Consider the following 15,670-nt stretch of genomic DNA (forward strand, 5'->3'; position numbering starts at 1 on the left):
AGATTACCAAGAGTTATTACAAATCAGGGAGAAGCTTGCAAAACATTGTCAGAAGAAAGGAGACGTTTGTGGCTGGCCAAACTGAATCAAGATTTCAAGGGGAAGAATCTTGACAACATTCGAGTTTGTTCTGCGCATGTACTGTATACAGTGTTATTGCTCAGTATCTGTGCATTATCTAATTTCATAGCCTACTACACTGCCCTACAAAGCCAAAATGCAATAACGTTTTTGGACACAAAAGAGTTGTTTAAGGGTTCATTTGGTTCCATTTGTGTACACTATGAGAGTTACAGACCTGGCTGTAAGGGTCCATTTGGTTCAGAGACTCAGAGTTAGTTGGTTCAGAGACTCAGAGTTAGACCTGTAATGGTCCATTAGGTTCAGAGACTAAGAGTTAAGAGACCTGTACAGGTCCATTTGGTTCTAAAATATATAATACCCATAGAGGTTATTTTATGTTTTGTTTTTCTACTTAAAATCGGTTTGAGAAATTATGTAAACTAGGATTGTTACTGAAAACACTAGATTATCCACAATGTAAAAACAAAAATCCTTTGAGAAAAATATAATTATAAATAGTGATAGTGTTATCACTGTTTTTGGTCTCAAAGGTAAAACTAAATGATTATGGGAAAAACTATTACCTCGTATTAAACATACTGATCATTGATCAATTATTGAAATATCATAGTCAATATATACTTATCACCCATTTGGCTAGCCAACTGAAAGCTTATTATTTCACTTTGGCTTTGTGAGACAGTACAGTATGAACACATGTAATATTAGATTTAAGAATCTGCCATACTGTATCTCATCACATGCAGGTAAAAGGGCAGAGCTGTACTACAAAGATGACCCAGATTGGGTTCCATCAGTTGGTATGACAGGACCGCTGGAACCTTCTCTTCAGCCACCAAAAGAAACAGTGTCATCACGCTACCAACGCAGTTTGAACAGAACCCAGAGAGGACTCCAGCTTACGGCGGCTGCTGCTGATGCTGATGATGATGATGATGCTGCTGCCTCTGTTGAAGATGCTACCACAAGTGATCATATCAGTGACAATATGTGCAGTGTAGAGACTCAAACTGAAATGACTGGAGATTTATTTGATTCATTGTACAGTGAACTTCAAAATCTTAGAACAGAAAACATTCAGTTGCGTTCTGATGTGGAGCGTTTGTCCTCCTATTATGACCAAAGTGCTTTTGTAGACAAGGATGACAAGGTTTTATTTCACACTGGTCTACCTACTGTACTTGGCAGCTTCTGTTGGTACTCTACACATACCTTTGTCCATACCTCCCTGTGAAGAAGTCACTTGGTAAATTCCAACAGTTAATGCTGACATTAATGCGACTAAGACTTAATGTTTCTACAACCTTCTTGGCCTATCTTTTCAATGTGTCATTATCCACTGCTTCTAGGATATTCACTGATGTTACTGATGTCATGTTTATTTGCATGAAACCTCTGATTAGATGGCCAGAAAGAGAAGATTTGCAAAAAACTATGCCAATGCAATTCCGGAAACATTTTGGTAAAAAATGTGTTGTTATTATTGACTGCTTTGAGGTTTTCATTGACCGTCCATCTAACCTTAGAGCCAGAGCACAGACATGGTCTTCCTACAAGCATCATAACACTGTACATTTTTTGATTGGAATTACACCACAGGGCACAGTCTCATATATCAAATGCATGGGGAGGAAGAGTTAGTTGCGACCGTAGGTCGCACTTTACTATCAAAACCACCACAAAGTGTAAGTAACTCCGTCCCTCCGTCTGTCTGTCAGTCTGTCTGTCACACCTCACAAGTCACACTTTTTCCCTGCTTTAATCTCCGCAACCGTTGCCCCGATCCATGCCAAATTTTGCACACACGTTCCTTGGCTGCCAAACTACAACCTCCAAGGACCCCCGGAGCTCCAGGGACCCCCAGATGTAAAAAATGACCAAATGCGCAAACATGACCAAATGACCACCCCAACGGGGCTGCTCACGGGGAATTCCCGGGGACCACCGACTCCTGGTGCTCCAGAACGGATGCAAAAGTGGTGGCGCCCCCAGTGGAGGACCCCCTACACTGCAGCTCACATAAAATGCCGTAACTCCGGCTAGGAGCGACCGGGACAGCCGGGGCCGGTACCTGTTCGTCCGCCTTGCCGGCGCGGAGACCCCACCCCTCATTTCTCACATGGCCCTCTTCTAGCGCCACCATGAGGCCGATTCTTGCAAAACACATTTTTGGACACTGCTCCTACAGATTTTGCCCTAAAATCACGAAAATCACTACACAGTATGTCTACACTCATGTCATCAACATGGATCAGGAAGATTTTGGCAAAACACATTTTTGCCCTATTTGTGGAGATAAGTGACCTACGGTCGCTTATCTCCCGATTAGGGAGCCTTACTGGTGATAAGCATCTAACTGAAAACTGTGGCTTTTTGGACAAGATTCTTCCTGGTGATTTAGTTTTAGCTGACCGGGGCTTTAATATTCATGCCACATTAGGTTGCATGATGGCACAGTTACAAATTCCAGCATTCACTCGGGGGAAGTCACAGTTAGCTCCTGTTGACTTGGAGACCACAAGGAAAATTGCTCAAGTTAGGATTCATGTTGAGCGTGTGATCGGTTCTGTGCGCCAGAAATATTGTATTTTGGGGGGGATATTGCCAATTGAATTCTTATCATGCAAGGATAGTGATGGTTATTGTACCATAGACAAGATTGCGCTGGTCTGTTGTGCTCTGGTGAACCTTTGCCCAACAATTGTTGATTTTGACTAAATGGTTAATTTGTAAGGATGTCAATAAAGACAGACTATTTCTATAGCCTAAAGCAGGGGTCTTCAACGTTTTCAGGCTAAGGACCCCTTAGTTGAGAGAGAGATGAAGCAGGTGCCCCCACAACCTTTTAATAGATTCCATAATTTCATCGTTTGACAGCACAATCAGTGTATTTTGGATTCATGTCAATTTGTGTTGGATATTTAACCACTTATGCTGTCATTACCTAATACACTTGACCTTTTACTCTGTACTTAAGTCTGCTCTTTTTCCCCTCTACACCAAACCTGTTGGTCAAATAGCTGATCTACAAGCTCACAACACCTCGCAGTGTGAGGCGTTGTGAGCTTGTAGATCTGCCATTTTTGGCTACAGTTCTCAGAATATGGACACTAGGGTTCAAGTTGTTAATATAAAAAGGATTGGAAGATTTGGAGGACCCCCTGTAGTAACTCTCAGTGTAACAACACACAACATATCATTATGAGAACAATGGCACAGTACACCATTAACAAAACACTTGAATAACTGTACCCACAGTGTAGTATATAACATGAGTTTCACAGCTTTATTTGTCAAAAGCATTCCAAAATGCTAAGTGATTAACAAGTACTCAACAGTTATTCAAATAGTTTTGAACACCAACATCAAATTACAGTGCCTGAATGCTCACCTTTTTTAAATTTACCTTTTAATTTTTTGTACTTTTCTTAGCCCTTTTTGGCAGAAACTGAGGTAGCTTACGGCAATTGGGACAATACCATTTCCCTCTTGGTGCAACCTGAACATTAACACATGCATAGTGAAACCACTGAATATGACATTTGTCATTGTCACAACATATCATTTTACCAAATTCAACCTGGCCACAGGAACAAAATGCTTGTTCTAGCCCGCTGGCACTTGCAGCAAGATCAGAACCATGTGACTCAGCAGAGACAGATACTCCAGGCTGTGAGGACTCAGTGAGTGTGTGTGTAGATGAAATCCTAGTGTAGAACTTTCCAACCAACTCTGGCATAATGGCTGTGTCAAAAATGTGCTTACTCTTCTGGCATATCATGCCCCAGAACTCTTCATCAAATGAAATGGTCTCTCAACGTGCAGATCCTTCTCTGTCCAAACAACAAAAAAAGCAGATTCCAGTCTACACACCCCAAGTTGAGTTTGCACCTGGTAGAAATACTGATGGTTTCTATTTAGTTTTAGTTTCCCATCATCATCATCCTTCTGCAAGTAGGTTACACTGTCTACCATTTCACCTTTGACACAGAAAGGACATTTAACTTCAATTACATTGACACCACAACAATCACAAGAAACAAGGCCGTCTGGGGAAGCGCCCAAGAATGGCACACTTGGATTAATGAAGAAACCTGTGTTGTGCATTTTCACATTTTCATGAGATTTCTTATGTTCATCTATGAACATATCACGTGCAAATTTCTTATGAGTACATCCCCAGGTAGTGGCGCTTGAAGTAAATTTGTATGCCTCAGGATAGCATACACTTTTGATGAGGCTCTGTGCTGGTTGGTCCGGATTAGTGCAGCATGCAGTTTTCATTTTAGATGCTGTGATTCGACCAGCACGAAATCGAAACCACAGTTTAGAATCAGCTTGATCCCTTGTAGCTGCCTCAACTGCCTTTGCTTGCTCCTCAGATACAGAAATCTCAACATCATTGCAAATAGACAATACATCACTATAGTCCATGTGAACTGCATTATTGTTTCGTAATTCAGTCAACACCAGAGGAAAGTTTTCACCCATCGCTTTGGGAACAAAACTGTCTGAATGAGGTGCAATCAGTGACAAAATAGCAGATCCACTTGTGCTAAGAGCACTGAAAAATTTGGTTAATTCAGTAATGGTTGGCTGTGGTGTTTTTCTAACTTTTCTAAGAGTAGAGCGGTCACTAGCACTTTTTTTCTCATGACCAGCACAGCTGCTCTCTGCTATTTTACTTTATATCTCTTTGCTGCAGTGAAGTCTATCTTTTGGCATTCCTTTGTACTCCACCTTTGACAACTCAGTAGGTAACATCCAATAAGCCTTTTCCTGTGTCACTGTCTTTGAGTCCCTCAAGTTCACAGTTTCTTGGATCAGAAACAGCAATGCAGCATGTGTGCACACTTCTCCAAGGCCAGCCACACACGTGCAGTGGCCTCCAAGAATCCGGCCTGACTTCTCTGCAATTATCCAGGGTTCAAGTGGTGTATTTCGGATTGACTGGGAATGGAGGACCTGAATAAAAGACAAGACAAACCAAATATAAGCTAAGAATAATCAATCATCAATTTAATTTTAAAATAAATGACATCATGTAGGCTTATACCAATGGCTCTCAATATTTGAGGAGTTATAGGTCTGTAACTGTTAGTTAGTGTACTAATGGAACCAAATTGACAGGTCTCTAAAGGCCCATTCCCAGTGAGCAAGATAAAAGATAAAGAAAACAAATATCTTTATCCATTGAAGTGGATGAGAGTAGGCTACCATCCACTTCGATTGAGAAAAATATATTTTTTGTCTTTATCTTGCCAAGTGGGAAATGGGCCTTAACTTAACTCTGAAAACAAAGGAACCCTTACAGGTCTGTAACTGTCATAGTGTACAGTACACCATTGGAACCAAATGAACCCTTACAGGTATGTAACTCTCAGTGTGTGCAATTTGAACTCTGAACCAAATGGACCCTTACAGTTTGTAAGTCTGATAGTGTACACAAATGGAACCAAATGGACTCTTACAGATCCATTTGTACATTGTAAGTGTTAAAACATTTTAAAGTAATTGTAATCTGCAGTTAACAGTGTAGTTTGGGACTGTGGAGTGGACTAATGCATATCAAACTGATGATCAAAAATGTAATAAGACTATATACAATGTCTAAATGGCAAAGACAGGTTGATCTAAAAACGTTACCTACCTTAGCTTTCACGATGCATCTGTCATTGAGGAGCTACTGTATCTCTCTCACCCATCCACACACCATCTGGTTATAAGCTTCCAAACCTTTGTAGGCGTTAAGGTCTTCAGATGTGTATGGGCTTGGCGAAAAAATAAGGTAGTTAACAATGTCTGGATATTTGATAGAAGGTAGAATATTTGGGTCATCATTGATCCAAGACGATGGGGCCAGCTCATATGGATCTTTGCCACATATTAAGCTTAATTTCTCTAAATAGCGTGCCCTTTCCTGCAGACCAAGTCCTTCTTTGTAGCTGGTAGCATCTTCCACACGATTTTCGGAGCTTTTCCGTGGGTTTGACATAATGGCATTGTCTCAAAGTCGTAAATTAAACGTTATCACCGCATTCCAATGCTAGTATTATCCCACGTTGGTTTGTTTACAAAAGAGAGTATCGCCATGATGGCTGCGCCTCGCGGTAACGCCCATTTCGTGACGTCGGTGATTCCACTAATAGGCAACAGACTATTCTCACATATGGTGTGACATCACGACACGTTACATCACATGATGATGACATCACATAATATCATCACAACTGTCCTATAAAGTTAACTTTCGAACGAACAAAATCTCATTTAGCAGCCTTCAGCAACACGTAGCAACTTCTTCCCAAAACTGGAGGAAGTGGCTACGTGTCTAGTTGCTAGGCAACGGGGTGTGTTGATGTCACAACGGGGTGTGTTGATGACGATGTCAGCCCAGAGCTCAGTCCAGCCTATATAAGGGGGTGTGCTGTGTGCTGGGTGTCTTATCTCTTTAGATGTCGACTCGGAAAGATATAGCAAGGAGAGTCACTGTTGATACATATATTTATCAGAGATAAATATAGATAATATATAAGATAGATAGAAAATAGATAAGAGAAAGACAAATAGAGATTTAAAAGTTCATTCTCACATAGCAGTGTGCCGAGGGAGGGCACGTATCATTGAATAGACAGGATGCATGGACCACCCTCTGGTGACAGTGCATGCTCACTGCGCCTCATCAAGAGAGTACAATTTGGCATCCTCAGCCCAGATGAGATCAGACGCATGTCTGTCACGGAAGGTGGACTTGAACACCCCGTAATCACAGAAGGAGGCCGTCCGAAACTCGGCGGCCTCATGGACCCAAGGCAAGGGGTCATGGAACGATCTGGAAGGTGTAAAACATGTGCCGGTAACATGACAGAATGTCCAGGCCATTTTGGACACATAGAGCTGGCAAAACCTGTCTTCCACGTCGGCTTCATGGCACATATTAAGACGGTTCTCCGTTGCGTTTGCTACTATTGCTCCAAGCTATTGGTGGATTCGAATAATCCAAAGATCAAAGACATCCTTTCCAAATCTAAAGGGCAACCCAGAAGGCGATTGGCACACGTGTACGAGTTGTGCAAAGGCAAAAAAAGCTGTGAAGGAGGAGAGCAGACGGATTTTGATATGGAATCTGGGGCCAAGCAGGGGGAGACAGAGGATGACAAACGCAGGGAGAAAGGCCATGGTGGCTGTGGGTGCTTCCAGCCCCGTATTCGGCGCTCTGGCCTTGAGCTATACGCTGAGTGGCAGGAAGTCAACGAGGACTCTCAAGAGAAGAAGATCCTGTTGAGCCCTGAGCGTGTGCTTGAGATCTTCAAGCGCATCTCAGATGAGGATGACATCATTCTGGCTATGGACCCTAAGTTCTCCCGGCCGGAGTGGATGATAGTCACTGTTTTACCTGTGTCTCCACTGGCCGTCAGGCCTGCTGTAGTCATGCAGGGCTCCGCCCGTAACCAGGATGACTTGACCCACAAACTGGCCGACATAATCAGGATTAACAACCAGTTAAGACGAAACGAGCAGAATGGTGCCCCGGCTCATGTCATCGCTGATGACTTCAAGCTCCTTCAGTTCCATGTAGCCACAATGGTGGACAATGAGCTTCCAGGCATGCCCAGGGCAATGCAAAAGTCGGGCCGCCCACTCAAATCCATCAAACAGCGTCTAAAGGGTAAGGAGGGGCGAATCCGTGGCAACCTGATGGGGAAACGTGTGGACTTCTCTGCCCGAACTGTCATCACCCCTGACCCCAACCTATCACTTGACGAAGTGGGTGTTCCACAATCCATCGCAGCTAACATGACCTTCCCAGAAATTGTCACACCATTTAACTTTCTCAGGTTACAAGAGCTGGTCCGAAGAGGGCACAGCAACTACCCTGGAGCCAAATATATTATCCGTGACAATGGGGACAGAATTGACCTGCGATTCCACCCCAACCCAAGTGACATAAATCTGCAGTTTGGCTACAAGGTGGAGAGACACATGTGCGACGGTGACATTGTCATCTTCAACAGACAGCCCACGTTACATAAAATGTCCATGATGGGGCACAGGGTTCGAATACTTCCCTGGTCCACCTTCCGACTTAACCTCAGCGTGACCACACCGTACAACGCCGACTTTGACGGTGACGAGATGAACCTCCACCTGCCACAGTCCCTCGAGGCCAAGGCAGAGATACATGAGCTGGCCATGGTGCCGCGCATGATCGTCACGCCCCAGTCGAACCGGCCCGTCATGGGAATCGTGCAGGACACACTCACGGCCGTGCACAAGTTCACCAAGAGGGACGTCTTCTTGGAGAGAGGCGAGATGATGAACCTTCTCATGTACCTCTCCACGTGGGACAGGAGGATGCCCCAGCCGGCCATCCTCAAGCCCCGCCCCCTATGGACGGGCAAGCAAATATTCAGCCTCATCATTCCCGGACACATAAATATCATCCGAACGCACAGCACCCACCCCGACGAGGAGGACAGAGGGCCTGACAAGCACATCTCTCCAGGGGACACCAAGGTCATAGTGGAGAATGGCGAGCTGATCATGGGCATCATGTGTAAGAAGTCTCTTGGAACATCAGCTGGCTCTCTGGTCCACATCTCCTACTTGGAGATGGGCCACGACATCACCAGGCTCTTCCTCTCCAACATACAGACTGTGGTCAACAACTGGCTGCTCATTGAGGGTCTCTCCATCGGTATTGATGACATTATTGCTCATGATAACACTTACCTTGACATCCAGAATACCATCAAGAAAGCCAAGCAGGACGTGATAGAAGTCCTCAAAAAAGCCCATAACAACCAGTTGGAGCCGATCCCAGGATGCACGCTGAGGCAGACCTTTGAGAACCACGTCAACCGTATCCTCAATGATGCCCGTGACAAGACAGGATCCTCTGCTCAGAAGTCCCTGTCTGAATACAACAACTTTAAGACCATGGTGGTGGCTGGGTCCAAGGGATCCAAGATCAACATATCACAGGTTATTGCAATGGTGGGGCAGCAGAATGTTGAGGGTAAGCGCATCCCTTTTGGCTTCAAGCACCGCACGTTGCCCCACTTTGTTAAGGATGACTATGGTCCCGAGAGCAGAGGCTTTGTAGAGAACTCATACATGGTCGGCCTGTCACCCACTGAGTTCTTTTTCCATGCCATGGCCGGCAGAGAAGGTCTGATCGACACAGCGATCAAGACCGCTGAGACTGGTTACATCCAACGTCGTCTGATCAAATCTATGGAGTCAGTGATGGTGAAGTATGACGCCACGGTACGTAACTCTGTAAACCAGGTGGTCCAACTGCGCTACGGAGAGGACGGTCTGGCTGGAGAGGCTGTGGAGTTCCAAAACATGGCCACACTTAAACCCTCAAATGCGGTCTTTGAGAAGAGGTTCAAGTTTTCCTATACCAATGAAAAGTCGCTGAGGCACTTCCTGCAGGAGGATGTGGTGAAGGATGTGACAACAAACGCTCATGTACAGGCCGCCTTAGATAACGAATTTGAGAAGATGAAGGAGGATAGAGAGACCCTCAGGGCTATCTTCCCCACTGGGGACAGTAACGTGGCACTGCCTTGCAATCTTGCCAGAATGATCTGGAATTCTCAGAAGACCTTCAAAATCAACACTCGCACCCCCACAGATCTCCATCCTCTTCAAGTGGTCGACGATGTCGAGGAACTGAGTAAGAGGCTGGTGATTGTGCATGGTGACAACCCTCTGAGTCAGCAGGCGCAGCAAAATGCCACGCTGCTCTTCAACATCCACCTGCGCTCCACCCTTTGCTCCAGACGTATGACGGAAGAGTTCCGTCTTTCCACAGAGGCCTTCAAATGGCTGTTAGGAGAAATTGAGACCAAGTTTAACCAGTCCATCGCCCACCCAGGTGAGATGGTGGGGGCCCTGGCTGCCCAATCACTGGGAGAGCCTGCCACCCAGATGACCCTCAACACATTCCACTACGCCGGTGTATCGGCCAAGAACGTCACGCTGGGTGTGCCGCGTCTGAAAGAGCTGATCAACATATCCAAGAGCCCCAAGACACCCTCACTGACAGTTTTCCTTTTGGGCCAGGCTGCAAAGGATGCAGAGAGGGCCAAGGACATCCTGTTTAGACTGGAGCACACCACTCTACGCAAGGTAACAGCCAACACTGCCATCTATTACGATCCGGACCCCCAGGCCACAGTGGTGACGGAGGACCAGGAGTGGGTGAGCATGTTCTATGACATCGAGGGCTTAGACGTTACGCGCATCTCTCCTTGGCTTCTCCGTATTGAGCTGGACCGCAAGCACATGAATGACCGTAAGCTCACCATGGAGCAGATCACTGAAAAGATCAACGAGGCTTTCAAAGATGACCTAAACTGTATCTTCAACGACGACAATGCAGAGAAGCTGGTTCTGCAAATCCGTATAGTAAACAGCGACGATAACAAGTTTCAGGAGGGCGAGGCGGAGAAGATGTCTGATGATGTTTTACTGAGGGTCATCGAAAACAACCTGGCTGAGTTAACACTACAGGGCATTGAGCATATCAGCAAGGTGTACATGCACTTGCCCCAGACGGATAACAAGAAAAAGATCATCATTACGGACGAGGGTGAGTTCAAAGCCCAGCAGGAGTGGATACTTGAAACGGATGGAGGGGGACTCATGAAGGTCCTCAGTGAGAAGGACGTGGACCCTGTCAGGACCACCTCCAATGACATTGTGGAGATCTTCCAGGTGCTGGGTATCGAGGCTGCACGCAAGGCTCTGGAACGTGAGTTGAACCACGTTATCTCATTCGACGGTTCCTACGTCAACTACCGCCACCTGGCCCTGCTCTGTGACACCATGACATGCAGAGGACATCTGATGCCTATAACACGTCACGGCATCAACCGGCAGGACACGGGACCCCTCATGAAGTGCTCGTTCGAGGAGATGGTGGACGTGCTGATGGAAGCAGCATACCACGGAGAGAATGACCCGATGAAGGGTGTGTCCGAGAACATCATGCTTGGTCAGCTGGCTGCAGCCGGGACTGGCTGCTTCGACCTGCTGCTGGATGCTGAGAAGTGTAAGTATGGCATGGAGATCCCCACAAACATCCCTGGTGTGGCCAAAACCACTGGAATGTTCCTCGGCTCGACGCCCAGCCCCATGACGAATCTGTGGCGCACGGGAGTGAGCCCAGCGTACGGCGCGTGGTCTCCCAGTGTCGGAGTAACCCCGGAGGCAGCAGGCTTTTCACCCGGCGCAGGATCGGATGTGAGTGTCTTTTCTCCGGGCTACTCGCCGGCGTGGTCGCCTACTGCTGGATCTCCCGAGGAGTCATCTGGCCCAATCAGCCCGTACAACCCCTCCCCAGGTGAAGTCCCGACCTCCCACTCTTACTCCCCCACGAGCCCCAACTACTCACCCTCCTCGCCATCCTATTCGCCCACTTACTGCCCTACCTCCAACTCCCCCACTAGGCTCAATGTCAGCCCTAGCTACTCACCCTCCTCGCCATCCTATTCGCCCACTTACTGCCCTACCTCCAACTCCCCCACTAGGCTCAATGTCAGCCCTAGCTACTCCCCCTCTGGTCCAGAGCACACCTCCCAGTCACCCACCTATAGTCCAAGCTCACCCTCCTACTCTCCTACTTCCTACAACCCCATCCTGCCCTCCTACAGCCCGGAGTCACCCAGGTACTACCCCTCCTCCCCCAATTATTCCCCCACTTCCCCAACATACTCACCTACTAGTCCTGAAGGCTCTGACGACAGTGACGAGGAAAACAACTGAGCTGCTATGAAGACGGGTGGCAGCAGCTGAGGAGGCTTCCTAATGCCTTCCAGCACCATCTAAGAGATGATAAAATTGAAGGATGACACCTCTAGCCAGTGCTAAGCCAGAGGGGCTCTAATTCTCCATTTGTTTTTATTTCAGGGAATCACTTTTAGGCCTGACCATCGTTGGGAGGGGATTCACAAAAGTAAAGTAAGCAAATATTTACAACCATTTTCTCAGGGTCATGAGTTGACAATGTTATGGATGAAGCTCAGCCAGGTGTTGGCTTCTCCTCAGTCGCCATCTGTGGCTCTTGCCACAATTGGTGGATCTCTTCGGACTTGGTTGTAGCAAATGCATCTTTCAGTTGTCGTAGCTTGTAATCCATTTGCCACAGTCGTCATTGGTAGGTTTGTCCTATTGGGGAGTTCATCGTTCCAACCTCTGGCTCTCCTGGGCGTATTTAAGTCTGTTCGGGTGTTCACCATCCTGCCCAAGTTGTTGTCTGTCCAGGCTGCCAACTGTCACCAGTCTGTTTTTGGTTGTCACCCATTCCTGGGTATACATCATGTGTGATGTCATATAACCATATATAGACAAGAGAGACCGAGGGGGGAGACATCTTGGTGGTTGCCCACTGGCTGGGCTCTACTAGGATAGGAAACATAAGAAGTAGCACCTTCTGGACACAATGTTTGGCTTTGTCCTACAGTACTTCAGATCATGAAGAGTCCAGACAGATATTCATCTACTTGAGTTATATGCATTCCAAATGGAAAACCGCTTTATCCTTGAAAATACGGTTGCCTCAGAGCTAGAGAGGGACAAAGAGCGGGGGATATAAAGGCAGTGTGATGTTACGTCATACAGCGTAAGATGACGTGGCACTGTAGGAGGACATCTATCTGTAAGAGGGTCAGTCTGTCTGTCAGCCTTGTCGGTCTGCATGTCTTTGTGAATCTAATGTGTGTCTTGCTGGGCTGATCTTTCCATATGTATTGTGCACATGGCCAGTATAGGCAGACTTAGTGCTTGTCTACATTTCTTTAACAGTTGTTTTATATTTGTTGAATGGTATAGTTTTAAGATTCACATGGGAACCTTTTATCAGAATGCTCTCTGGCGGGGAGTTGCGCTCCTAGGTTTATTGTCACCTTGGTAAATTCATAGTTGCTGCTATTTATTGGGGTGTTGTGCTGCTGTGGAGGAGTGGACTCAAGTCACTGACAGAAAACCAGGATGAATAGAAATCAACATGGAATGTAAGGGGAAATGTTTGTACTGAATTCCCCTGCAGATGTCTTTGGCCTCTCTCTACCCACAATGCTCTTGTCAGAACACTCACGTTTATCCAATATCACCCCATTGGTCTCCTCAACACAGTGAAGAGACAAAGCATAAACAACGTCCTAAATCATCCACCAGTATTCCCTTTGAGACGTGTACAACAAAAGCACAAATAAACAAATATAAAACTAAACATAATGAGAGTTCTGTGTTTTCCCTTTCCTTTCCTTTTCTAGGAGGCCCGGGTCATATAGGAGGTGAGTGAGAGATTATAGTTTGACACTTTTTTTTTTCTTCTTTTTTTTCTCAAAGTTTAGTAGCATTTAAATAAAGTAATCAAGTAATTCTCTGCTCACTTCATTTAGACTTGTCTATTTTCTTTAGGACTAAGTATAATTATTTTTAAGCACAATTAATTATTCTGTGTGAATAAGAATAAAGTAAATAAAAATCAAACCTCGGTTCGAAGTGAAGCGGTGAATTTTTATTCTATGTGTTCTAGAGCTATGAAATCTGTGTTCTAGATCTATCCACAAGTTTCCGCGGGAGTTTACTGGAGACTATCGGGACCAAACTTCCGGGTTTAACAGCAGACATACAAGCCCACGTCGCGTTGCAGATGCAACCCGTTGTGAGCTTGTAAATCGGCGCCGTAAGCTCGGTACAGACGTCTGCGCAATGCACTATGGGGCGTTGGGAACTCGTGGATACATTCTGTGTTCTAGATCTATACCTTCTATGTGCTTTAGTTCTATATTTTTATGAATTCTGACTGAATGAATGATTTTGTCTGGAGGGCCAAATTGTCATGTGAAGCTTGACCAATCCTCAATTCTGCATGCACGGGACATGTATGGGACAGACAAAGCCACTCCTTGAGAATCTATGGGAATCCTCAAAAAAAAAAAAACATGTACGGGACAGACAAAGCCACTCCTTGGAAGCGGCTTTCACCGCTTCAAATATATACTTAATTTATTTTACTAGAAGCTCGGCCGCCCGCCCTGGCCAACTCGGGAACAATGTAAATAGGGGATGAATGCCCCGCCCTTTAATGCAAACCCCATTATACCTGTTGTCATAGGATCTGTTTTGACCATCTGTTTGCGTGTGTCCATTTATGCCTATATATGGGGATATCTGTCTGTCTACGTCCATTTTATGTCCATATATGGAGATCTCTGTAGGACCCATTTTGACCATCTGTTTGCCTGTGTCCATTTATGCCCATATATGGAGTTATCTGTCTCGGCCGAGCGTCTAGTCGGCACCCTGGCCAACTCGGGAACAATGTAAATAGGGGATGAATGCCCCGCCCTTTAATGCAAACCCCATTATACCTGTTGTCATAGGATCTGTTTTGACCATCTGTTTTGACCATCTGTTTGCGTGTGTCCATTTATGCCCATATATGGGGATATCTGTCTGTCTACGTCCATTTTATGTCCATATATGGAGATCTCTGTAGGACCCGTTTTGACCATCTGTTTGCCTGTGTCCATTTATGCCCATATATGGAGTTATCTGTCTCGGCCGAGCGTCTAGTCGGCGCCCTGGCCAACTCGGGAACAATGTAAATAGGGGATGAATGCCCCGCCCTTTAATGCAAACCCCATTATACCTGTTGTCATAGGATCTGTTTTGACCATCTGTTTGCGTGTGTCCATTTATGCCCATATATGGGGATATCTGTCTGTTTACGTCCATTTTATGTCCATATATGGAGATCTCTGTAGGACCCGTTTGACCATCTGTTTGCCTTTTTTTTCTCAAAGTTTAGTATATGGAGATATCTATATCTGTCTTTTTGCGTCCATTTTATGCCCATATATGGACATCTTTGACCATCTGTTTGCCTGTGTCCATTTATGCTCATAAATGGAGATATCCGTATCTGTCTGTCTGCATCCATTTTATGCCCATAAATGGAGATCTATGCAGACACAGTGCCGGTTCCTGAAAACCCTGATGTCAGACATCAGAATCCGAACCTTTCGTGCTGGTTCCAGAAAATCGTGTATCCGATCGGGTCAGGGCCGGGCACGCGTCGGGTCGGCCTCGACCCGACCCGACGCGCGTTTTTCCCCAACCGGCGCAAAACGTTCGGAATCTCCTTATGCGGAGCTGATTGTTGACATCAGGCTGTTCCGGAGGAAATCGGCGCAAGCGCTGACTCATTGTGACATCACTTCATAAAAGGCTCTGACATCACGTACACCACATGAGTCAATGGGCATAAATGGACACAGGCAAACGATGGTCAAAACGGGTCCTATGACAACAGGTATAATGGGGTTTGCATTAAAGGGGGAACCGGCACTGTGTCTGCAGCACAGTCGGAGGCACAGACAGATACAGAGATCTCCATAATGGGCAAAAAGGAACAGACAGACAAACAGATACAGAGATCTCCATATGGGCATAAAATGGATGCAGACAGACAGATACAGATATCTCCATATATGTGCGTAAATGTACACAGGTAAACAGATGGTCAATACGGGTCCTACAGAGATCTCCATATACAGGCATAAAA

The 15,670-nt window shown here is 45.8% G+C and overlaps 1 protein-coding gene across 1 annotated transcript; it reads left to right on the forward strand.

Annotated features, from left to right (window-relative positions):
* Positions 1-6,720: 6,720 nt before the first annotated feature.
* Positions 6,721-11,862, forward strand: LOC308298066 (DNA-directed RNA polymerase II subunit RPB1-like; the record flags this gene model as incomplete). The annotated part of the gene is made up of 1 exon (XM_080741629.1): positions 6,721-11,862. One exon carries the CDS (start codon positions 6,721-6,723, stop codon positions 11,860-11,862), a length of 5,142 nt encoding a protein of 1,713 aa, XP_080597755.1.
* Positions 11,863-15,670: the final 3,808 nt, after the last annotated feature.

This window comes from Nannobrachium achirus, assembly GCF_963921795.1.
Source record: "Nannobrachium achirus genome assembly, chromosome: 14".
NCBI classification, from domain to species: Eukaryota; Metazoa; Chordata; class Actinopteri; order Myctophiformes; family Myctophidae; genus Nannobrachium; species Nannobrachium achirus.